Here is a 27,544-nt window from a genome sequence, read left to right on the forward strand (position 1 = left end):
GTCCCCGTCCCCTATTTCTATCCCTATCCCTAACCCTATCCCGTTCCTGTCCCTGTCCCTGTCCCTGTCCCTGTCCCTGTCCCTGTCCCGTTCCTGTCCCTGTCCCTGTCCCTATCCCTGGCCCTGTCCCTGTCCTTGCCCCTGTCAAATTATCATGCTAGGAGGTAAACTTTAAAAAATCCTTTCTTAGTGCTCCTCTAAGGAACTTCCGTGTTAATTTGAAATCTCTTGAACCAGAAGTAAAGATAAAAACTAAAGCTATACTTATGGCTATTTTGGATATTTTAACCCCATTGCACAACAACAGGGGAGAAAATTTCTTTTCTACCTCATTAAATTTTAAAATCGTTGTATTTATCGTGATCAGCGACCCGATAAACCAAAAAAACGATACCCATATTGTGCTTTTGACTTTACCCCCTTTGCACCCCTTTAGGGGTCAAATTTCTTTAGGAATCCTCCTGTGAAGTTTCGAATAAAATAGTCAAACTAATCTTGTTTCCCCATACAAACTTTGAACCCCCATTTCACCCTTTTAAGAGGAGAATTTTGAAAAATCCTTTCTTAGTGCTCCTCTACGCCATATAAGGAACCTATGTGCCAAATTTGAAATCTCTAGGACCAACAGTTTCGGCTGTGTGTTGATATGTCAGTCAATATCTTCTTTTATATATTTAAACCCCATTGCACCACAACAGGGGAGAAGGTATTTCACTTCCGCCTCGTTAGATTTTAAAAACGTTGTGTTTATCGTGATCAGCGACCCGATAAACCATAAAAACGATACCCATATTGATTTTTTGACTTTATCACCCCCTTTTCACCCTTTTAGGGGTTAAATTTTCAAAAAACCTGAAACACGTAGTCAGTCATATGTCTTAAGGAATCTTCCTGTGAAGTTTCGAATAAAATAGTCAAACTAATCTTGTTTCCCCATACAAACTTTGAACCCCCATTTGACCCCCTTAGGAGGTGAATTTTGGAAAATCCTTTCTTAGTGCTCCTCTACACTATATAGGGAACCTACGTGCCAAATTTGAAATCTCTAGGATCAGCGGTTTCGGCTGTGCGTTGATATGTCAGTCAGTCAGCTTCTTCTTTTATATATTTAGATAGATAACCTACCCCTCTGGGAAACAGGCGTGATTGTATGTATGTATGTATGTATGTGTACATATACGAAATAACAGTAGATCAAACCATTATTATCAAATTAAATTATACACGGTGTTTCCGGTATCACTCAAAAGCTCAGACACCCCAACTGATTTTTATTTTTTTAAACGTATCTAGAATGTTCATTTTTTAATCTGATGATTATTATTTTTTTAAATTGAGTTTTAAATTTTCTGTGCAGCTCTACTCGGCTTTTAACTCTACACTCAATAAAATAATTTCTAGCTACCATCATAAACCTTCAAACTGTTTAATTGTGTACGTTACTGCAACGACATAAGGTTTACCAATAGACAGCTATGTCAATGTAAAGCACTTTAACCTGTGTCACAGTAAACTTCAAATTGGACAGGTGACTCAGTAAGCAAATTTAAACCTAAAATTCAAAATGACAAGGTTGTAATTAGGTACGAGTTCAATTTGTTATGGCTTATGATAAACTTTAAAATTAAACTGACGCACAACGTCTATCTCGTAGCGGAAAAAATAATCGTCCAAGTAACCAGCCAGTATTAATTAATACCCTTAAATACTGAAAAAGGTATACAACCTCTAACAATATGATATGCACAATGTTGAATTACAAATTTGTAGAATGGGCACGTAAATAATAACTAATAATATAAATTAAAACAAAAAATATTACCCCCATCAAGATATAGCTCAATCGATTCTACTCTCGATTCTGAACAAACAGTTTTCAGGTTTTTAGTGTTAAGTGAAACACGGTGTATAAGCCGTGGTACCTTAACTAGATCACAATAAACGGATAACGATATCTATTGTAAAGCATTCTATTCAGGTCTCTCCATTACAGATCCGATGATGTTAATAATGGGCCGTATGCCTCGCAATCGCCCGAAGCGAAGCTTCGTCGAAAGGATGCTGGAGCTGGGTATTATACAGGACAAGAAGCAATGTAGGAAGAAGAGGCAGAAGGGAATGAAGAGTAACGGTGAAGAACGAGGCGATAGCGATAATGATAAGTCAAGTGGTGAGTAGTAGTCTTAAAGTTATGGGCGTCCTTAGTGAGCTAGCCTTAGATAAAGTAAGAGTTTTGAATGATTCACGGTTATTTTCATTAGACTTATATTGACCGGGATATAGACCGTGATTACCTTTTTGATTTTTGTCGAGCTCCCGATATTTCGACGCAGTTGCATGCATCATGATCACGGAAAACTGACGAAGGCGGGTGGATGTTAAAGTTGTATAGACAGCGCGCGATCTACCCTCCTTCGCGCGCGTCGGCTGCGTTCACTTTCAGCGTTACCACTGGTCGCGTTCACACTCGATGGTCTGTCCAAACACACTACACTCACAGTGTCACTACGTTTGTTCAACATCCACCCGCCTTCGTCAGTTTTCCGTGATCATGATGCATGCAACTGCGTCGAAATATCGGGAGCTCGACAAAAATCAAAAAGGTAATCACGGTCTATATCCCGGTCAATATAAGTTTAGATAAAGTAAGTCTTTCAAAACCCGGTTTGGTGTATAATCATGGGTTGTAAGACTTGTAAGCGATCGAAGTGAAGCTTCGTCGCAAGGTTGCTGGAGCTGGGTATTATACAGGACAAGAAACAGTGTGGGAAGAAGAGGCAGAAGGGAATGAAGAGTAACGGCGAAGAGAGAGGCGGCAGCGATAATGACAAGTCAAGCGGTGAGTAAGGGTGTGAGAGTTGCAGCGTCTAACCATCAGTACACAGAGTCCTTTATTCGCAAATGTGCACGTTGTGGTTCGTATTGTCATACTACTCAAGTTTAGATTTGATAAATCTGCGCATCCTCTTTGTTATAGAAAAACAGCTTTTTGAGAATTAAAAACGTATATTTCGTTTTAAGTAAAAATTTACATGGCCTATTTCTCAATTGTTCTAAAAAGGCGGTGTTGGTGTTGTCACATTAAAAATAAAAAAGTATTCTAGCCAGTTTGAGACGTATTTTTCCTATACAAAATATAAAAATATAAAACCTTCATGTTAAAATATATTATTTAATACTCGTAAATGCTCTTTAGACTTATTTAATTCCTGCCACAACCTAAGAAGCCTCAAAATAGTCAAAATATTTCCTCTCAAAACTCCAGTTGCCAATTGTTTTTAGCCAATTATATTATTTACTCTATATTTTTACTGCCATCCTAGATTCTTCCTCCGAATCTGCTCGCTCCGATTCAGACTCCGACAGATCTCGACCGTCGTCCCCCGTTACGAAGAAGCCGATCAAGAAGACCGAGAGAGCCAAGGAAGCTCCGAAGAAAAAACCGGCGAAGAAACAGGTTCAACTCAGCGCCAGCGAAATTGCCAAGTTATTGGTCGGAGCTGTCGAAGCTGGTAAGTTTTTAACTTTAAATTGACTAACATAGATGTATAACGTAACTTACGTAATATTATGTATAACGTAACTACCTACCTCTGTATTTTTATCTGTTATATGATCGGCAGACAGCGGTGAATTATAATATTTTTTTAATTATAATTACAGTACCCTATTGAACTACTTTTTTTGCTCAAGGTCTCACCGAACCTCTAAAGTGGGTAGCAGAAAGTTTAGAAGAAGTTGCACTGGACCAGGAAGCAGAAGGTTTCGACCCGACTAGCGAAGGCATCCCACTACTCCCGCTCTCCAGCGACTGCCTGGAAGCCATGGAAAACGAGCAATTCAAGAAAGTGTTGATGGGAATTGGAATCATGCCGCCGAGTGATGAGCAAGTAAGTGTTTTCTCTACCACTGTATTACGAAGCAGATGAAACAAATCTGTATAACAAGCAAATGGTTTCGACCCGGCGGCCGAAGGCGTCCCATCCCACTGTTGCCTCGGTCTAGCAACTGCGTGGAAGCCATGGAAAATGAACTATTCAAGAAAGTGTTGATGGGAATTGGAATCATGCCGTCGAGCGATGAGCAAGTAAGTGTTTTCTCTGGCACAGGACCAGGTTACAGGTTTCAATCCGACCGTCGAATGGATTCCACTGTTGCCCATGTCTAGTGACTGCCTGGAAGCCATGGAAAACGAGCAAATCAAGAAAGTGTTGATGGGAATTGGAATCATGCAGCCGAGCGATGAGCAAGTAAGTGTTTTCTCTTCCACTGGACTACGAAGCAGATGAAACAAATCTGTATAACAAGCAAATAGTTTCGACCCGGCGGCCGAAGGCGTCCCACTGTTGCCTCGGTCTAGCAACTGCGTGAAGCCATGGAAAACGAACTATTCAAAAAAGTGTTGATGGGAATTGGAATCATGCCGCCGAGCGATGAGCAAGTAAGTGAAGACCAGGTAACAGGTTTCGACCCCACCGCCGAAGGCATCCCACTACCGCTATCCAGCGATTGCGTGGAAGCCATAGAGAATGAGTTATCCAATTTAAAAGTGCTTATTATAAGCCTGTTTGAATAAATAATATTTTGACTTTGACAAGAAGGTGTTAATGGGACGGGTTCATGCCGCCAAGTGATGAGCAAGTACAGTAGAACCCGCTTAAAACGATTCTGAGGGGACCCAGCCAAAAAAGCGTATTATGCGGGAAATCGTATTAAACGAGAAAAAAATTTGATTTTTCATCGTAAACTTTTAATATGGTTACTTTTTCTTGGAGCATTAATGTTTTTCTTCTTATTTTTGACATCACTGAACCAAAGATGGGACAAAGAATTCAGAGACTCAACACCGACACTCAACACCGCAGCAGTGATAATGAGCGAAGTGTATGTAGGTTGGTACGAACTATCGCACTAACCGCTGAGTTAGGACGACAAATTACAAATTAATCTTTACGGGTGGCGGTGTCGATGTCGCCAGAATCGCGTAATTAGTACAGTACAATTAGTTCCGATTATTGTCACCCGCATAAATAAAGTTGTAAAGTAATGCAAGGTGAGTGGTTTTAGATGGTGTATTAAGCGGGAACGCGAGTCGTATTAACCGTGAAAAAATGTCTGAAAACAAGTCTCAAATTGTAGGGACCGGCGTAAAATGGCGTATAATGCGGGAAATCGTATTAAACGTGATCGTTTTAACCGGGTTCTACTGTACTTAAGTTTAGCCATAGAAAAAAAGTATGAATTTGGATTTATCCTGTGTGACAGATAATAAATCTACCACAGGAATCATACTCCATTTCAAATACGCAGGCCCAATAGTGATTGTTACCTTTTGTAAATTAGTGCATACGTTTATTTATCAAGTTTTAACAACAACAACAATTAACTTCAGTCCATAAATTTAATGTGTTTCACTCGGTCAGATGGAGCACATGTAGCCGGCTATACTCTTAGAACGTTCTTCAGCTGTTATCATTGGATGTCTGTGATGTATATTATATTCGTTATTTATTATATCTCGTTAAACATCGCACATTTCACGTTACCATTCCTTATGCTTTGGTTTATTTCATAGGAAGCATATTGGAGGATACCCAGCAGTCTCCATTTCGAAACAATAAGAAAAAGGCGCGAAATTATAATCAAGGCTGTAAACAAAGAACTAATAATAGATCCAGCGGACGAAACTGCCACCGAAAACGTACCTGAAGTCGCAAATGACAATGCGAACGCGGAATCTAGTGATGATGACGATTTGTTCGCTAATTTGAGAAAGATGAGAGAAAATAATATTGAAACAGTGAAAAGTGCTCCAAGTACGGAAGTGAAAATAAGGCAGAAGCGAAGTCGGAGCGTGGATTCCGAGGAATCAAATAGCAGAGGGAAACTGCAGAGGATCGAGGAGGAAGTGAATGATGACGGGGAGGACCTGCTGTCGTTTGCTAAGAAGACATTGCAGACAGAACTGCCGGATACGGAGGACTTTTTAAGTGGCTTGCCTAAAGCAGATTCAGGTGAGTTTTATTGAAAATTACTACTATTAAGGAGGATTAAATTATTATTACTAAGCGCTGGTGGCCTAGCGGTAAGAGCGTGCGACTTTCGATCCGGTGGTCGCGGGTTCGAACCCGACTCGTACCAATGATTTTTTCTGAACTTATATGCGAAATGTCATTTGATATTTGCGAGTCGCTTTTCGGTGAAGGAAAACATCGTGAGGAAACCGGACTAATTCCAACAAGGCCTAGTTACCCTTCGGGTTGGAAGGTCAGATGGCAGTCGCTTTCGTAAAACTAGTGCCTACGCCAAATCTTGGGATTAGTTGTCTGCGGACATTGCGGACCCCAGGCTCCCATAAGCCGTGGCAGATGCCGGGATAACGCAAGGAGGGTGGTGACTATTATTAAGGATAACAGGAGTAATTATTTCCCATACAAGTTCTTTATTCTAACCGTTTGCAATATATGAGATAGGTATGAGTTTTTTTATATAGATCTCACTATACTTTCATACTTTTTGAAGGCTCGTCAATTTTATTTCTTTTTGCATTCTGACCGCCCCATATTTTAGGCTTTGCTAATAGTAATAAACTGTAATTCTAATGTTCGGATCTAACGTGTTCATGTCCTGAATAATTGAATATATTTACTTACTAAAAAATAATGTACATGGTAACTTGCAGATGACAGCGAAGAAGAAGATCAGATAGTATTGCCGACAAACCGGGACAAGAAGAGGCGCAGAGTCATCATCGACGATGACTCAGACTAACCAATGACTAACCGACACGATACTAGACCCTTTAGCACAACTTGGCTTGTCGCGCGCGAGCCGATACATCAAGCGCGACTTCAAGTATGGACTCGCGCGCGACAAGTCAAATTGAGGTAGAGGGGCAGTTGTATCGCCCTTTAGACGTAGCCGTGGCTCCGGCCCAGGACTGGGTGTAAAATAAATAAGTTTTAAAGTTTTATTTGCAAATAAATAACTAGAAACCATCTGATTCTTCCCACATCTTAAACCTAAAGTTGTAAAGTCTGATAATGTATAAGTAAGTGGCTTATCCGTGTCGTGTCGTGTGTAATTATTATTTCATCATTCAATCCCACTAAAATATTAATAAGGTCGTAATAATAGTGCACTCTTCCAGATCCGGTATTTAAAAAAATATTAGAATTTTGTTGGCTGGCACTGTATTGTTAAAATTATTTTGTTTCCATTAAATATAATGTCTGTAAAACAAAGCAAGAACTTTTTAATTCCTCCTGCCCCTAATAAGTCTATTTTTTTAATTGACTGGATTCGCTGGCCCTTAGGGAATCTAATTTTAATCCAAAAAGTATTTTCTGCGGGTATTATAATTTAAGTTTGTTTTTGCTGAGGCAATCTTTACCGTGGCGAGCCTGAATGAAATATCAAACAGAAATCCCGCCCGTTAAATATTTACATTTTTATACGAACAAATATTTGAGGTTCAATCTTTTTGCGCGCCAATTTGGGCGATATAGGTGAAATTAGTAAAAACAGTTAAATGTGTATAATTGACCGAGCAATCTTTTAAAATTGTCTAGCCAACGTAACAATCACTTGTTGTCCTATGACAACGAAACGTTTTGTGCCTCTATCAATTATCCATATTATTTCGACAGTGACCGTTGTCTTTTGTTCGACACGGAGGGTTTCGGATGGCAAATAATTGGCATGGTGGCTACGCAAACAAATTAAATGAGTGTGTCTGATGTCTGTCCACCTTTTCTCCTATATATTTATATATTTAAGCGTATGACGTATATTTGCAGACAATTAGTATTATAAGTCGACATCCAGGTTACGCAACCAACCGATCACGTCAGGTGTCAATTTGGTATAGAGATCCACCGGGCTGCCTTGGAAACGTCTCTTAGGGCATCGTTCGATTATGTGCTGGGTAGTTTGATCCTCAAGGCCGCAGTCACATAACGGACTCTCGTTCCAACCCCATTTGTATCGCATGTGATTGCATCTGCCATGACCCGTGCGAATTCTATTTAGGCGGCACCAGTATTTCCTCGGCAGCGAGAAGCCCTTCGGCTTCTGAGTAGGATTTTGGGTACTTTTGCAATGGCCAGTTGCCATCTCCGACCATTCTTCCTTCCATGCCTGCTCTAGCTGGAACCCGACAGCCCTCAGTTTTCTTCCTGCTTCGCTCGTAGGTCGGCGCGATTTGAGTCGCTGCGGTGGTGGGTTAGTAAACTCTTGGTGGGTAGGTAGATCGGGACGGGAGTATATTTTTTCTGTTTCCCTCAAAAGTGCGTGTTTTCTGCGTAAGTGAGGCGGCGCTATGTGGCTAAGCACTGGTAGCCAGTGAGTTGGCGTAGATTTTAAGGTGCCGGAGACACACCTCATGGCGTCATTCAGTCTTGTGTCTACTTTTTCTGTGTGCGCACTTTCACACCATACAGGCGCGCAGTATTCTGCTGCAGAATACACGAGACTGATTGCTGTAGTTCGGAGCACATCGGCAGATGCACCCCATGAAGTGCCACTAAGTTTATGCAGGATGTTATTGCGTGTGGCTAGCTTGAGAGACGTTTTGGTGATGTGCTCCTTGTATGTCAGGGATCTGTCCAAAGTAACACCGAGGTATTTTGGGTGGGAGTTATATTTGAGTTTTCTCCTATGGTGGCATTTCGACGGTTCTTATAAAATGTTGTCGGAGTTTGAAAATTCTTCATACTTAATTGGGATTTGTAGAATTTGGCTAGAATCATTGCTCGTCAGCTCAGGCTATATTTACTGGATATCAGAAACTTATATTACATTCGTACAGTCAGCAACCAAGCTGTGAATACAGACAAACTGCTAAAAATATGTACACAAACCTTAATGTACAGGCAATAAAGTTCTGTATACATATTTTTGGCACTGGCTACAAATGAATACATAGCTTTGTTGCTGATTGTACAGCATCCTGTACCGTCATTCTGTATTCTGTTCCCTGATTATCAATATCATACACCTACGCACTGACTTAATTAAAACTGCCACAAACAGAAGTAACGGATAAACCATGCATAAATAAACTATTATTAACAAATCCAAAGCATTAACTAATAAATATTTAGAGATAGCAGTTACCGCTCAATGGTCCATTGACGCGTATTTCATTCACTAATTCCTGTTTATTCAGGCATATTTGTAGCCGACCGAATGCGGCGTATTCGAATCTGTATGCAAATTAATTTACCTCGGACCAGCATATGTAAAGCTTGTAAACGCAGCACAATCACACTTGAAACGTGTCAAAAGGGACAATGGTGTTTATGCGGTGGCCTCTTGGCGGCCTTTGTTCCTATTGGTTTGTGGGTACAGCTGTATAATGGGTTATCGCTTGTGTAATTGCTCCGTTTTGGACAAAAAACCCGAAACGGCTTAAGAGGATACGGGACAACAGATTATTGTACAAGCATAGGCAGTCTTTGCGTCCCCATTTTCCTCTTGGATATTTAAAAAATACTATTTAGTATTTCGTAACAGACATTTGTGCCGATACAAATATCAAAAAACATTATTAAACGCAGGAATGGAATATCATTGAAGCTAGCGATATGTCGATTCAGTCCGCGCACTTGTTGGTATTTTCTTCCCATTGCGAGACCGTGCGCCCGGTTGCCTAGCCAACGTCAATCGCTTGCGCTTCGTAAAAGTATCGCAGCTATCTCCTTATCGGTCTTCTGTAGTGGAGCGATAGAGCCAGACTGCGTTTGCATCGCCACGTAGCGTCATCGATTGTCAGTTCGGCCAGGGCGGCCTGCGCCCGATATTGCAAATACTCTGCAATTGCAGTATAACCAAGCGTTACTGCAAATTGGAAATATATGAAGGTATCTGTAAATGGAGCTTTTGGAGGATGTACTGGATTGTCGGATTTTTGGACTGACTTTATTGTAGTTTTGTGGAACACGACAATGTTAAGTTTAGCTGGGTCCGTTGTATTATTTCAGCTATTACTTTGTGTGAATGATGTCTTCGGTTAACGCGATAGTCATCCATGATCATTGATCATGCATGAAATAAAACTATCGAAACGGAGTATTTCGCGTATAGGGTTGTAAATAGAAAAAAAACCATGTTTTTTTTTTCAGAATTATGAAAAAAAACATAAAAAAAGCCAAGCACCGTGGTTTTTTTTCGAAATATGTTTTTTTTTTCAGATGAACAAATGATACCACAATAACGGTTTTTCGTGATTTGTAACGTTTCAATAACAATAACGTACACTTAACACACTACACACACACACTGTACACTTAACTGTTTCGCAAATTTTGAGATTTCGTCCTTTGGAAAAAAAAACATACCCCAGAAAAAAAACTTTTTTTTTCATGTTTTTTTTTCAAGCCAGAAAAAAACCATTTTTTTGCAACCCTAATCGCGTATTATGAATTTTTAATACATCCCGACTGATACCCGTTGACCATGAACGCTGTAAAAGGTTCGACACGTCGATATGTATTATAAATGAATTATACATAATGCTTTACATATATGCGTTTCCATAGTTTTATTACAACTTCATAATATAGAAAAATTTACCATCTGCACGTGACTGAGTGTGTTTTTTTCTACAAAATATATCAAAACGTATTTAAACAGTGTGTTGCCAAGTATAAGGGTACTAACCGCTTTACCTTTAAAGTCCCTTTGACAGTCAACTACACGTGGCTGTGGTTTTGAACTACTTTCGGTATGTCCCCTATTACACATGTCCCCGACTTGTTAATTTAACAAATCCGTTTGCCAACCTCTTAATTAGGGTTTCTGCTCGAGAGTCTCGAACTCGAGACTTCTCGAGACTTTCGGCTTCATTCGAGACGAGAAAAAAATGACAGGTACTCGAGACGTCTCGAGGCCCGAATGTAAAGTACGACCTGAAGTGAAATGCAACTTTTTACCTTCTGCCCGGTCTCATCGCGAGGCGGTGGGGACGGTGTCGAACGGCGGTCATAAATTATAACGAAATAAAGCGATCTAACCTCTCATTCCAACGTAAGCTGGCAGCGACTTTGGCTAGTTTTGACAGCCTCATGTTATTTAAAAGCAATTCGTCATTACAAAAAAGTCAGCGCGTTTATGTATCTTGGGTCATTGATAACCTGCGAAGAGTGCTATGGCTAACTTCGACAACGACACAGATGTGGTGCTGGCGAAGACTGCTACGAGTATAACTTGAAAAGCTAGAAGAACTAACAAACATCACTATTTTGCAAGAACTGAATATCACCACACGGCTCTCTAAAATATGCCAAGAGCGACCCTCAGATTTTTCGGACACATTATGAGAGCACCAATGCATAATATGGCGAATTAATGGTAAACATTCTTGGGGTGGGGCTCGTAAGAGATGGTCTGACTGTGTGAAGAAATCGTGTGGCGACAGCGTATACTGTGCAGTCCACATGGCTTATGACCGCGTTCAATGGAGACACGCTACTTGTGGTCGCGAACCTCGGCAATGAGGAAACGAGGAAGAAGAAGAAGTTATTTTAAACGTTTAATTTCAATGACATTATGATTTAATACATGACATTTTAATTTACTTAACCCGTGCACAGGCGGGGAAGTTAAAGGATTAGGTATTATTTTCAAGACTATAATTGTAGTTTTCTTGTAAAAATTTGATTTATGTTTATTTCAAATAAGATTTTTATTGCTCTTACGCATTTTTTATGATAGTGTGGTGCAATAAAAACTACTAATCATATTGTTGTTTATTGTTTTATCAAAATTTTACCATTTATAAAAAAGACTCGAGACTTTGGGCTCGAGATTTCTCGAAACTCGAGACTTCTAATAGGTCGAGAAATCAGAAACCCTACTCTTAATCCTGCCGGATTAATGTAGTTTCCTTAACCCCGGCAATGCGCAGCCCATTACTAATTAAATAAATTCCCCTCGACCTCGTACCGTAAGAGATTAGCCCTATTATACCTATCATACAACTTGCCGAGATTCATTTCGCTCGGCCCACACTAAATCTTTTCACTCGCCATCAGATTACCACCCTCCCGGAAATGTATCGGTGTTTTTCTAACATTATCTAGCTCCATAAACAGGCCCGGCCTAAAATAACATTCAAATTATTTCTACTTTGCATTTAATCTGCGGACCCCGCATAATTTGCTATACGTTACCTAATTATTACTGTACACAGAGCAAAATTTGTGTAAATAGACTGGTCCCAAAGTAAATTCAAGTGTAGAAGGTATTTTTACCAATTCAAATACAGTTGGGGAACAAAATTCGGACGAAATCAGAGCTCTCGTCGTTTTTAAAATACTAATTCCAGATCTCAGTCATTCGGAATATCCAACATAATTATCTAATTATATGAGAACCTACACACATACACAGGCACACAAACAACTTGGTTTCCATTCACTTATTACCTAAATTAAATTGCCTCGAGCAAGCAAATTAATTTAATTAATTTTCCCAGAAAGGAACGATGCTTACATACCTGACAGATAAATGGAAAAATTAAACTTTAGTAGCTGAGTCAGTTGGAAATTCAGAATGCCTGCGGAGATTTAAAGTATCATAAATTCTCTCTGCCTCACTTATGCTAGCCAATCCCGAATGATGTACGAGTTGCACTTTAAAACTAGTTCGATTTCGATAGGTTGCCTACAACAGTATTAAGGCGAGCTATCGGCGGTATTGAAAAACCACTCGAAATAGAGAGCCGTGTACCAATCTGAATATATTTACACTCCAAAAAAAACACAAACGATCGCGTAATCCCCCGGGCCGCGGCTTTCTTATTCAAATGTTCAGTCAGCTTTTTTAATGTTTCAACACAGCACATCATCAATCTTTGCGGCGCTCGATCGTGCCCATTACGACCGCCCCTTACAATTATCCAGTCGAATAAAAACGTTTTAAGTGTTAAATTAACGATATCTCTGCTGAGCTTGTCTGACTAAGTGATTAATTCCTACCCTCCTGGATAGTGAGATCTTAAGCACGACCCTTACTTAATATTCTATCTATTATTACAGATTTTTGTTAATGCTAGCAAATTTATTGCTAGGCGAGCTAAAGCTAGGCGGTGAATAATTCGGTATAAACGGTCCGACATAGATTATTTCATTGTTATTCAGATTCTCAAATTTCGTTCCGATTAATTAAGTTTTGAAGGAGGAAAGAGTCGAGAGCGGAATCTCGATTTTAAAAATATTTTTGAAATTAAATGTTTTTATTCCTATGTTGTTACCAAGATTTATTTGAGAATTGATTTTTTTGCACTTAGCTTTTATTTCGTCATTTTATATTTAAAACATTAGGGACACAAAATTATCTTACAATAAAACTAAACTATTAAATCTAAAATTAAACTTAAAATTAAATAAAAATTAAATTTTTTGAAATATCTTTTGACTGAGTTGTTCTTAATGGACAATTTTTTTTCGATAAATCTAGTTAATAACACTTGTCATATTAAACTAAAATAGAATAAATATTCTATTAAAAAAGACTCTTACTATAATATTTCTTTCCTATTTTTTATTTTCATACAAAAATACATTACAATCTTTATTATGCCTTTGTTGATAAAATAAAATATTACACGTCAGGTCAGGTACATAGGTCATAGTGTGGCATAGTATTAGTATTAGTTAATGTGCTGACTTCCTTACATTTACTGAGCTATGTTATTGTTGTGTGAATGTTTTTCTTCAACAACTAAATAGTTATATATATGAATATGTATGTAGGTATGTGGGTAGCTTTTGCACATTGTAATTTTTCCTCAGTCACCCGCTGAGCTCAGAGACCACGAACGCTGTAGTGTAGGCTTGTGCCGTTTCGTTCGTTGATCGGAGCGCTCCGATCTCGTTCAATCGCTCTCACGAACTAGTTCGCTCTTTTAGGTCTTTTGCTCATTTAGTTCAGCCAGACCAGCGACCACTACGGTCGGAAAGATCAGAACGAATGGTAACGAATAGTGTCAAAATGATACGAATAGTAAACAGATAATGACATTCCGGGCCGAAATGTTGTAAGTAACCGAAACCTAATATGAAAACTTGACGTTTTTGTGTTGCTCTGCTAAGTAGCTCTCGATCCCGGTCGGCGCAGTCGCACTCGTTCTCGTTCCGAACCGCTCGCGCTCGCCGATCCTATACTGAACTAAATGAGCAAAGACCGATTCACAGAGCACGGAAAGATTCAGTTCATTTCGGTCATTGATGGGATTTTATTCCTAACAGTTCATAGTTCTTGAACGACACAAGCCTACTTAATATGAAAAATTGACGTTTTTGTGTTGCTCTGCTAAGTAACTCGCTCTCGGTCGGTGCAGTCAGACACTCGTTCTCGATCCAAACCGCTCGCGCTCGCCGATGCCCGATCCTATACTGAACTAAATGAGCAAAGACCGATTCACAGAGCACGGAAAGATTCAGTTCATTTCGGTCATTGATGTGATTTTATTCCTAACAGTTCATAGTTCGTGAACGACACAAGCCTACTGTAGTGTTCGAAACGTCGGGATAAATTGTAAATTCATTATACACGATTTAATCCGTTTTCATAGTTTTTATTTCATGAGTAACTATCGCGGTAACTGAAGACAATATTAACTAAATGGTTACAAATAATAATTATCATCAATATAATCTGATCCAGGCAGGCAATTATGGCCGCGCGATAAATGATAAAACATCTGGCCGTCCCTATAATCGCACTTACTAATAGTGCGACAGGGACGGCTGACGGATCGTCTATCGCGCGACCATGCTTCCCGTGCTGTACTAACTTTAGCCCGCGGCTTCGCTTGCGTTAGAAAGAGACAAAAGTAGCATATGTCACTCTCCATCCCTTCAACTATCTCCACTTAAAAAACATGTCAATCCGTCGCTCCGTTTGGCCGTGAAAGACGGACAAACAAACAAACACAAATTATCTTTGGTGAAACAACGAATTCTTCCACTTCAGATTATAGAGTAACCAGCTTTTCCCATTTATAATAAACTAGCTTTTGACCGCGGCTTCGCTCGCGTAAGAAAGAGTCAAAAAGTAGCCTATGTCACTCTCCATCCCTGCAACTAAATCCCCTTAAATAATCACGTCAATTCGTCGCTCCGGTTTTGCCGTGAAAGACGGACAAACAAACAGACACACACCCTTTCCCATTTGTAATATTAGTATGGATTTGACATTATTATTTATATTTAAATAATTATACATATATGTATAGCCCAATTTCGTCGATAACAGCGTGTTATGTAATGGCGTCGTTGGGGAACAATCGTCTGTCACGCCGTGAAGGTGCGTTCGATTCCCAGGATTATATAAACTTTTTGTATTTTTTTGGATATAAATTTCGTTTTTTTTATTGACTGAGCAAGAATGGAGAGCCGAAGGTATCAATTTTGTCTTAGAGAACATATTGATTTTTTTATTGTCATTTTGATTTTCTATTTATTAAGTTGAGATATAAAACACAACTTTTAATACCCTCGCTAAATATAATATTTTATCGAAATCACTCCTTAGATAAAAAAAGTCCACTTGAGTTTTTAAAGCATTACGTTACTCAGTTAACTATTGCATTTTCATTTACTAATTTAAGATTTCAAAAGCGATTTGAATCCATCCATCCAATCCATCAAAAATAAACAATTAGAAAAAAAATCATTCGGATCGTAGTTTAGAAACTAAAATTTATCTATACTTTTTGGATTTTTTTTAAAATATCAGATTAGGATAATTATGTTAGAAATTCTGAGTTCGACGAACAAAAAATAGTGTCACATAGTGTTGTGTTCCTGCCGGTGAGTAAGGCTGCCAGAGCTCAACGAGGGTGCGGGGTGCTGACGACGGGAGGACTTACGGAACTAATTTGTTCCGTCTATTGTCCTTTGAGTCGTCGGCAACCCAAACCCTCCTTTGAACTTGTACACTCCTTTTTGCTGTGCATACGCAGCAAAGGGGAGTGTACAAGTTTCTAATGGGGCGGCAACGCGCAAGCGACACTCTTCGAGTTGCAGGCGTCCATAGGTTACGGTGACCGCTTTCCATCAGGCGGACCGTATGCTTGTTTGCCACCGACGTAGTATTTAAAAAAAAAGAGAAAAAGTCCTGGATTCGAACCCAGTACTTCCATGCAAATCATGCGATGGCACGTATTTACCGCAAGGCTATTTAAACAAGCTGTCGCCGCGTGAAATTATCGACTAGAAGGAATACAAAAACACTGTTTGTATGTGTGAGTGGTACTTAAAAATAGTGTAAATAGTAAATTTATTTACATTAAGGGGATTAACGTTACAATGAGAAGTTGAATGTTTGTTGTAATACGTTAATTTTAATATTAAATGTTCGCAAAGCATAATTGAAAGTATATAAATGCCTGTACGACTCCACAAAAAAAATAAGACTGGTAATTTGCAGATTAACGCCATCTAACGCAGCCTGAGCTTCGGGTAACCTAGGCGAGCCACCTTAAAAGATTTATTTTTGTTTATTTTGAGTTTGATTTACCTAATAAAGTATATATTTAAAAATATTTCGATGGGAGTTGCAGCATCTACGGAAATTTTCGAGGAGGCGTTCAGCTGTAATAAAATTGAAAAACATGAAACTTTTGCTGTTCCTTTTTGCTTTTTAAGGAGAGTACTTGATGCGATTTCATAAAAATAACGGTTTTAGATAATTTATGACATAAGTACTTACCTATTACATTATACTTGGATATTTAAGACGCAACAGGAGGGGTCAATTCTCCATACAAACGCTCTCGACTATTTCCTCCCTGGTTTTTGAAGACAGATCAATGATTTTTTTCAACTGCAACACAGATTGTTATTATTTTTAAGTGTCGGACCGTTTTGATTTTTTTTATATTCTTATTTTTGAAGACGCCTAGAACCTATCAAAAATTTCCAAAAACGGCCTTATTGATTATGGTGCAAAAAAAGCTGTGGTATTCAAAATTGGTAACAATTAGCCAAAAAAAACTAAACGGTCTGACACAGATTATTTCATTATTATTCAGATTTTCAAATTTCGTTACGATTGATTAAGTTTTGGAGGAGGAAGCAGTCGAGAGCGGAACCTCGATTTTAAAGATTTTTTCGCAATATCTTTTAACTGAGTTGTTCTTAATGGACATTTTTTTTTCGATAAATCTGGTTAATAACACTAGTATATTTAACTAAAATTCCCAAATTGAGAGGAGACTTTCCATTTTATCATTTTCGCCCCTGTTGTGTCACAGATATTTAAAATCCACAGATTCATTTTGTCATTATAAATTAACTCCTTTAAGTATACATATAATGCTCTCGGTTACTGATGTGTCGACGGAAATTTTCACATTGGAAAACTTCGGAAACTTTCCATACTTTGTATGGATGGAAACTTTCCATTTCATAAATTTAAATTCCCTTTATTTTTCGTGAAAGTTTCGTTGAATTTTTTAAGTTTAAGATTTTTTTGGAAAGTTTCCGCAACTTGCACATCACTACTCTCGGTACCTAGTAGTGCCTACTCTACTGATCGTTCTATGCTGCTTTAGAGTATCCTATTTTTTACTTCATTATTTATCTCCCTGTGTGTTCCTACTAAAGTAGATTGGTATTATATTTTTGTCACATAATTCCGTCAGCAAATTTCATCAGGAGCATTTTTAACCAGATTTTCCATGCCAGTAGAGTTGAATGTGAACAGGTAATACAATTTCATGGGTACCGTTTAATCACGCATTCAGCAAACTGCGTCAACCGCACGGATATTACCTGGTTATCGTGCCAAATATCGTCTGTTTTAATCGTATGTTACGTTAGATTATTACCACATATGCTATTTTGTATAACGTAATTACTGGTCACCTGATTTTATGCATGAAGCGAACGCGCACAGTGCAGATTATCTCTAAGTGGATTTCGTAACAAATTTCGCTTTTCGCCATAACAAATTAAGTGGATCAAACGAGTAATATAGTTTACTATGCTCCATTCTACACCTGTTATATACAGTCAAGTATAAAATGTACTGGTTGATATGATAGGCGAGTAGCTATACCTACCATGGGTTGTAATTTAAGAATGTATATTAGTCCATATTTTCTTCACTAGAATGACAAGGTCGAAAATATTTTAATTTTACAAACATTTTTTTAAATCAGAAACAGTAATACAAGATACCTACAATACAAGGATTTTCCCGTATATAGCGAAAATGGGTTGTAGTGTAGTGGCAGAACGCTAACGTGTCGTGATAAGCATTGATAGGGTTATAGGTAGCTATGCGAACAATTTCATCAGTACTAAAAAACTCACATTTGAAGTGGTAGAACCTCCGAAAACGTCTAGTATTCATGATACAACTTTAAATACCTAGCTCGCACACTAAAACTTTCATTTGTCATTAATGTCAACTTCGGTGATCAACAGTCAACAGTGGCGGTAAAATGTATTTCCAAAAATATTTAATTCTCTTTGTCCCGCAATTCCGAAAGCTCATACGCATAAAGGTAAAATGATTACCTGTTTGACTCGTGAAGCTTGCAAATTGGCACGGATCAATTTCAAAGTAGCATCATGTGTTATTGAATCTCTAGTTCCCGGAATAACACCCGATGCAATTGTGAGCACACTCTGAACTTGTTACGCGCAAACGTTTAAACTTTAACTCGATATAGGAACGAACAGAAGTTGCCCGAGCTCGTTTTACTGAATGTTTCTTTTCTGACGATTTTTTCCAATAAGTCACGCGAGCACTGGCGAGAAAAAAAGTAAAAAGGCGCTCCCTGATTTGATATAGTTATCTCGGGTTTCTAGCTCAGTTATAACAGTTTAGTTTACGTGGTTGAGAATGCGATCTAAAGGCATAGTCACTTAGCTACGTAAATATAAACGAGTGTCATTCTTCTTCTTTACTCGCGATGGCGGAGAGAAAAGGATGACAAACGAGACGAAAGAATAATGGAAAGTAAATGAAAACAGCAAAATCACTTTTGTCAACCGCTTTCCTCCTTCATTGTCGTCATTCAAAAATGTTTAAAAAACTCCGTAAGTACACAACGAGGCAAAGTTATAATAACCTTCTTGCGAATTCACCGCATGAATTTATTCTAGGCGTTTTTTGAAAAGTTTCTCGAGGAAGAAGTTTCTACTTATTATAAATGGAGCCACGCGCAGAGCCCCCCTCTAAGCCAAAATTAAAAAGCAATAAACATCACACATAATTATTTAACAATTCTAAAATGATACAAAGAATCAACGAACAATAATAAAAGTAATCCTATGATTGTCTAATTTTGTAGGTACTTAATTTACCTAATTATTTTGATTCATCGTTAATTAGTATTAAAGAGCATTTTCAGAATTTGGGACACGCCAATTAGCGTAAGTGCGTTTTCACATTATCCGATCCGATATCGGATGTCGGACCGATATCCCATACATTACAGGCGCCATCTTGGATTTTTCTATTGAAGTCCTTCCGACATCCGATATCGGATCGGATAATGTGAAAACGGTCTAAGTTGTTAACAAAAATTAACTCACTGTCAGTTTTGTAACGATAATTAAGCATGTAATTTCAATTCAAATATTATTTTTGTGTTAATTACATAAATTTTAAGCGATAATCTGCATTCAGAATGCGAAAAAAGTAAATTTTTAGACAGATTTTATGCTTAATTGTCGTCACAAAACTGACAGCGAGTTAATTTTTGTTAACAATTTACGCTAATTAGTAAGGCGGCGGAATTGAAAAAAGTCGTCTAGTTTTAAAGTTGATGTGACTGGAGAGTATACTGCTGACAAGTGGTATCGTTGTGATCGGTAGACTTTACTGAGTACGAAATAATGACTTGTCACATTCTCAGACTGTGGGGGGGTTAACTATGACGTCACAAAGATCGCGGTCCCGGGTTTCAATTTTTTGCCAATTTGTCTAGAACCCCTTATCCAATTTTGAAAAATGAGGTGTCGATTGAAAGCGTATAACATGCTGATTAAGATTTGTTATAAGTGAAAAGTATAGTTTTGTTATTTATTTTTTAATTAACAATAATGCAAAAAATACTTTTTTTTACTCTCTTTTTTTATTTTTGTGACTCAAAAAGGCAATGAAAACGGCCACTTAGCTAAAAAATATGTTATATAAATCATTTAGCTACATTATTAAGCTATCTGTTGCTTTTGAAATTTCTACGATCGGATAATAAATAAGCAAACTACAAGCACATACCTGTAGGCGGGGAGTACCGCTTGACACGCGTTCCCATACATTCGGCGTCTACCAAATTACACCTCGCGCAAAATTCGTTTCAAGCAGATATACCTCTAATCTTATTCATCGTAACCTATCAATATTTGTATCATTTGAAAGTACAATTAAAGTCCTCTAAGAAACAATATCAACCATTTTCTTAAAATCAATAATCGCCAGTCTACGGTGGTTACAAAGAAAAAAGCGGGGATTCAATTTGACTGGTTCCCTAGGTTTGATACCCTAGACGAGTTTAAAAGGGGAGGTAAAGGTGACAAATATGGGTCGTTCTCTGGCCTGAAAGCTACACAGAGGGCCAGGGGAAGAAAAACTAGGGTTTAAGTTATTTTTTCTTTTATTTGTTGATTTTATTGTGTTTAATTTTTTGTAATTTTATCAAGAATACACGCTGGTTTCTTTTTGTGAAAATGCCCTTTTTTATGAGAAAATCGATGAATTTCATGGCATTTTCCGATAGAGACTAAAATTAACTTTCAAATAAGGCCACATAGTCATACTTTTACTTATATAATATTAAGGGAAATAGCCCCGGCGGAGTAGTGCAAGCGGGACAGCAGTGTAGCAATCCATAAACCTGACTTCACTGGTTCCTCAGTGCCACACATAGTGTTACGAGGTGCCCTGCGCGCCCTGCTCTCTAATATGTGGGTCAATACTGCTTCAACGCAAACGATTGAGATGTGTGATTTTTTTGACACTGAGTGTATTTGCAGGAGCTGCATGTACTTAACAAGTGTACCCCAACAACTATTTCATGTTTATAACGCATTATTAATAATAAATATGCTCTTAATGTTATCTTGATCTTGACTTCTGTTGAATAATTATGTTCTGAGAAAAGTGGCTAAAAGTAATGATTATAATTACTAAAACATTAAAGGTAACTTCATTTTAGTGATTTAATGTGTATAACGACCGAAGTCTAATCGTTTTGATTTTAAGATTACTTTTTAATACCTACTGGGTCAAAAAACCGCACCTCTAAGTCGTTTGAGTTCAAACGGTATTACTTGGTATTACCCTTAATATTATATAAGTAAAAGTATGTATATGTGGCCTTATTTGAAAGTTAATTTTAGTCTCTATCGAAAAATGCCATGAAATTCATCACATTTCTCATAAAAAAGTGAATTTTCAGCAAAAGAAACCAACGTGTATCCTTGATAAAATTACAAAAAAAATTAAACACAATAAAATCAACAAATAAAAGAAAAAATAACTTAAAACTAAACTTAAACCCTAGTTTTTTCTCCCCTGACCCTCTGTGTAGCTTTTAGGCCAGAGAACAACCCATATGTCACCTTTACCTCCCCTTTTAAACTCGTCTAGGGTATCAAACCTTAGGAAACCAGCCAAATTCCATACCCACTTTTTTCCTTTGTAACCACCGCAGACTGGCGATTATTGATTTTAAGAAAATGATTGACATTGTTTCTTAAAGTACTTTAATTGTACTTTCAAATGATACCAATATTGATAGGTTATAATGAATAAGATTAGAGGTATATCTGCTTGAAACGAATTTTGCGCGAGGTGTAATTTGGTAGACGCCGAATGTATGGGAACGCGCGTCAAGCGGTACTCCCCGCCTACAGGTATGTGCTTGTAGTTTGCTTATTTATTATCCGATCGTAGAAATTTCAAAAGCAACAGATAGCTTAATAATGTAGCTAAATGATTTATATAACATATTTTTTAGCTAAGTGGCCGTTTTCATTGCCTTTTTGAGTCACAAAAATAAAAAAAGAGAGTAAAAAAAGTATTTTTTGCATTATTGTTAATTAAAAAATAACTAACAAAACTATACTTTTCACTTATAACAAATCTTAATCAGCATGTTATACGCTTTCAATCGACACCTCATTTTTCAAAATTGGATAAGGGGTTCTAGACAAATTGGCAAAAAATTGAAACCCGGGACCGCGATCTTTGTGACGTCATAGTTAACCCCCCCACAGTCTGAGAATGTGACAAGTCATTATTTCGTACTCAGTAAAGTCTACCGATCACAACGATACCACTTGTCAGCAGTATACTCTCCAGTCACATCAACTTTTTCCGAGACCCTCTCGCCGCTCTACTAAATTGGGGGGTCCCAAATTCTGAAAATGCTCTAAAGAGCGTAGCTGCTTCCCTTTCAAATGCAACAACGTACAATCGTACATGCATCCCCTGTTTGCGTAGCCGAACGCCCAAACGCTTCACGATTCGCTCACGTTTCGTGAAGCGTTTCTGCATTCTGCTACGCACACTGGTGTTTCGGCTATAATCGCTTACTATCAGCCGATTTGCCTGCTCGTTCGCCTGATGCGCCTTATAATACCTACAAAAAAAGTAATTAGATTATTTTGTTTATCAACATGGCTTACATAGCCGAGGGGAATCAGCAAGGCTCGGAAAACCTTCATTTTGAAATCATGACTATAATTTCGGACCCATTTAGTCGGAATTGTTCGTACGCTGTCCAGTTATAGGGCATATTCAATTATGAATAACATAGGTACTTAAGTACAGTTTAGTTTTGTCCACAACTTATTTGTTTTACCGCCACCGACTACCGCTACTGCAAAAGCTTACTCAAAGTACCTTATTGTGCCATCTCAAAATTAAATTCTGCGCCCCCGAACTCACAAACGGATAACGCTAAGATATAATTTAAAGTCGGCTCTAAAAAGCGTTTTGGTAGAGGGCATTCCATAACATTAAGGAGAGGATACGAGGGTTCGCACTACCGCCTCAGGTAAAAACCAAATTGAATTTTCCCCAGCCAAATAGGACGGTATCGCGTAGATAAATCTCGAAGCTGCCTCATCCCGTACCTACGAAAAACAAAGTTTAATAGAAAAAGTAAACGCGAAAACACTGAATGTTGGAAGTTTTAATTTGCGAAGATTTCCGACGTTTCGAGTTTAGATTTCGACTTTTAAATCGTCAATAATGCCAAATGTTCTCGTGGTTTAACGCATTCATGGCGGAATTTTACTACGAGAGCTAATTGTTTCGACAAGCCGAGGAAATAATTTGTGCCAGTGTAGGATGTTACTAGTAAATAGATACTTATTTTATATACATAATACTTGGTAAGTAAGTACCTACCCAAATGACCGGTTGTAACTAAATCTCCGCTCACCTTTACTTATTTACTTACTTACTTGACTAACCATTAGTATTACTAACCCCCCTTTAAAAATACCCCGTAAATTTGGCCTTGTGATCGTCTAGCGTGAATAAGTAGAACCCTTCGATGAGAACCGCGATAACCTAGATCCTTTAATGAGTATCAGCTGTATTTTTGACTAATTTTTAAAATTTTATTTATTTATATTTTAAAGAAGAATAAAGGTTATTGTAGCATAATAATATAGTGTTATAGAAGAGTATTTTATCAGATTTGGGCCTAGAAAGTTATATGTGAGAAAATTAATGACGTGATGAAGAAATTTTAGAATAAAAGTTAGTGAGTGAAACTTACATGAAATAAATATTAAAAAATATTTTAGAAAACATCGGCTACGCTCTATTTTCGATTCCGGTTTGGGGTGAGAACTTGCGATACCGTCTGGAATCCTTAGGCCCAATCAAACCACATTATCGGGCATCCTAAGCAAGTAAGCCTGAAGGGCTATCTATCTACGAACTAACCCCTTTTTTATTTTGTTTCTTTTCACTAGCTAAACCCCCCTTTTCCCCAATACTGCTAATAGACCATAACTTCTCGATCTTTCTAATGTTTTATCGAAACACCGAGCAGTTGCTAACTTTTATAAGAAATAAGTAAGTCAAACTTTTCTAAGCTTTAGACTTTCCATCAGTGGACGGCGCTCGCATGCCACTGGGCCCTATAACAAACAAATCCTTTTATTCCAAAGACAGTTTGTTTCCCTAGCCAATTTGATAGAATTTACCTTGAAAAACTAGTTAGCAACACTAAGTGTCCCGCAGCCACACCGAAAAATCAGAAATTGCTACCACAATTATTAATTTCACTCAAATAAATTAAGTAATAAGAGTTTTTATAAATTACCAGTTTTACCACATATTTTAAGATAGTAAACACCACATTTAAAGTCCATTTAAACCATATAAATAGTAGTAGTTAAATTATTTCTCCACAATACACGTTGACCAATTATAATTTAAGACCAATCATAACAGAACTCTACTTTCATAGAAATAGTGTGTGACTTTACCCTATTCCTATCGTTTTCCCTATTCTAGCATATCTGAAACACAGACCGTCACTTACCATAGATCTTGTGTTCAAAATATGCACAAGTGTATCCCTACCATAAGCTGTACAGTTCAGCCAGCGAAGCTGAGATAGGCAACCTATAGGCTTGTGTTCTTATCCCCCCCTCTGCTCTTGCCCGCGGGCTAGGGTAGCAGAGAGTAGATCGCCCTATCCGTGTATATATCCAGTATTCTAGGACACACCAGTACCAGCCACATGAGAGACCCAGCTGCGATCAACTTTACTTAGATGTGGATCGATCACAACCGAAATCCCCAGCAACCAACGCCAGCATGGACCAGAACACCGAGTAAATAAATATATATATATATAGGACCCCAGCCTCAAATACTGCCGACTTCAGTGAGCAAGGATTACTCCTAATGCCTTTCGTCAATCGTGAAAGTCCTCACTTCCATCTAACAGTTGGACTCTTTGAGACCGGTGAGAAAATACGCTTTTGTAAGTAAATAAAAGCGCCCAAGCCCTCCACTTGGAACAAAAAGACTCCTAAACGCCTTATGTTTAACAGCCGCAAGGTATAAAGCGCTTAGCAGGACAACAGTCTGTCACAAACAATGATCTGGCTTATAACTTTCACAAAATAACCCCATAGAAAATTATTAAATTCAATTTTACTGACCAACTAAACAAACGAGTGAAGTTTCCTTTACGTGATATAATCTAAGCTTAGTTTTGCAAGAATTACTCCCTACAAAACCAAACACAGACTTATCTCCAAGCACCAGCCATACATCGACCCAGTCTTTGTATTGCTAAACAGTACTCATGAAACAAAGCACAGAAAACTTCACTATACACATTAATTTAAATGTAACACTTCACTATAAATAGAACACTAAAATAACCCCACAACTGACAGTAAAGCAATTCCACCACAGGTCTAGGTTCAACTGTACGACGATATTGTCCCCGCACAATCAAACAGAGACACAATTTCAAAGTTTACAATCACTTAGAATAATTTCCAAGTAAAAACAAACAGAGAAATAATAGCAGAACAACTTCACTCACCAGTAACACACGAAAGCCAGAGACACTGTTAGTCTTGTAGATATTTTAAGAATGACGCGCGTCGGCTCCCTCCGACCCTTTTATAGATTCTCTATAAGAGACATAATTGGGACACACCTGGGATATAACTGGGACAAACCTGGGATATAACTGGGACATACCTGGGATATAACTGGGACAAACCTGGGACTTGGGATATAACTGGGACATACCTGGGACTTGGGATATAACTGGGACATACCTGGGATATAACTGGGACATACCTGGGATATAACTGGGACAAACCTGGGACTTGGGATATAACTGGGACAAACCTGGGACTTGGGATACGATAAGAAAAAGATCATAACTACTTTGTTTACTAAGCCGTACGCCCTACGTAATAAAGTTCACGATCATCACGCGGATGTTTGCCTATTAACACGTGCAGATTGCAGCTGTTTTAGAGAGAGACAGAGCTATTGGTATTGATACCTATGTAGTCCAATAGTGGAGTGTTCCGTAAATATTTTTACGTAAATATTATTTTGTGAAAGATTGTTTAAATCAATTTAGTAAGTGACTTCGCAATGAAAGATCACATTTGTTCTTAATTGTTACATTGAATGATATATTCAGGAAGTATAATAATCAATATCAGTGATTATTACCTGTTTGACTCGTAAATGAAACCAAGACATAATATCGGAACGTTACGCAGCTGACAACTGTCAGTGTCAGTATTCCGTCCATGTGAACGTAGTTTGTTGATAAATACGTTTTTCCAACCTGTTTTGCATAGAATAACAGTGAATTTTATGAGTGAAGACGTGACTATACATGTGATTAAACATCACAGATATTATTTGTTAAAATATCCAATGAAATCCCAAAGAAAATATGCACCAAGAAAGTTGGTCAAGGAAAAGTTGATTCGCCGTAAGTTTTATATGTAATAACGAGTCCATTTCTCGTCATAGACGCTTGTTCTGTTACACGGTCTGGCCTTGGAAGTGACTCGAATTATGAAGCCGGTCCTCCATTCGCGTGATAAAGTACTAGGAATGTTGTTAATCAGTTATTATTATACATCTACAGTATATGCTTATCAATATCTATCTGTGGTACTTAGTTAAAAATTAGGATTGTAGATAGGAACCTAAGTACGTTTATTATTACTGTAGCATTGTATATTTTATTATTGTAGGTATTAAGCGATTTTAGAAATACAATTTTTAGTTCATATTAGTCAGGTAAGTATAGCAAATAATTTCGAATTGTACAATTGAGGTTTTAACGTGAACTATGCCTACTTACGTCCTATACACGAATACAATCAGGCTTCTGTCAAGTAAAGAGCCCACTAAATTCATATAAAACGTCTGCTTAATGTCAGCCTAGCCCAACAATAGATCCACAGGGCAAGACCACTATTAGACATAAATAGGCTTTAACGATATGCCATTACAAATAACATATCTTCACCGGCGGCGTCACACAATAGGAACCGCTTGGAAATCCCTACCAGGCCCGACCATTTAGGCAATTTATATCATGCCACTTGCGAAAGACATAAACCGATATCATGTCTAACGAGGTCGCTGTTCTGTGGAATAATTATCTTTATATGGGCCCTTTTAATCGAGTCTGCTCCTAACCGCGCTTTACGGTATTATAAAGTTAATGTAATTTTATAAGGGGTCTTAGGCGTGTGTTTAATTTGAGCTATGCGGTGGCTGCGACCGCGAGCACGAGCTGTTACGGTGGATTAACGGGGTCTAGCCTCCACTCAACCTGTGTATGATGAATGATAGACGCCAGATGATTTGGTCAAGAAATTATTACGATCTATCGCCTTCCAAATACGAATATGGCATGAAGTAAGTAATAATTTGTTTATGTAGTACAGATACGGACATGACACCTATTTATATTTTTTTCTACTCCCGAACTGTTATTCGTCATTTACAGGGTCGTGCATAGATCTTTAAAACCCTACATAAAAGTCTATTC

General features: G+C 38.0%; 1 protein-coding gene across 2 annotated transcripts in view; it reads left to right on the plus strand.

The window, feature by feature from the left end:
- The window catches only part of LOC125224614 (protein timeless homolog), a 39,283-nt gene extending 32,032 nt beyond the window's left edge, over positions 1-7,251 (plus strand). For both annotated transcript variants that reach the window (XM_048128035.1, XM_048128036.1), the window contains exons 18-22: positions 1,994-2,170; positions 3,324-3,512; positions 3,694-3,890; positions 5,576-6,014; positions 6,683-7,251. In XM_048128035.1, coding sequence (XP_047983992.1) covers positions 1,994-2,170; positions 3,324-3,512; positions 3,694-3,890; positions 5,576-6,014; positions 6,683-6,771 — 1,091 coding nt within the window. In that variant the 3' untranslated portion in view covers positions 6,772-7,251. The remainder of the gene's footprint in view (positions 1-1,993; positions 2,171-3,323; positions 3,513-3,693; positions 3,891-5,575; positions 6,015-6,682) is intronic.
- The last annotated feature ends 20,293 nt before the right edge of the window (positions 7,252-27,544 follow it).

This window comes from Leguminivora glycinivorella, chromosome 3 (assembly GCF_023078275.1).
Source record: "Leguminivora glycinivorella isolate SPB_JAAS2020 chromosome 3, LegGlyc_1.1, whole genome shotgun sequence".
Classification (NCBI taxonomy): domain Eukaryota; kingdom Metazoa; phylum Arthropoda; class Insecta; order Lepidoptera; family Tortricidae; genus Leguminivora; species Leguminivora glycinivorella.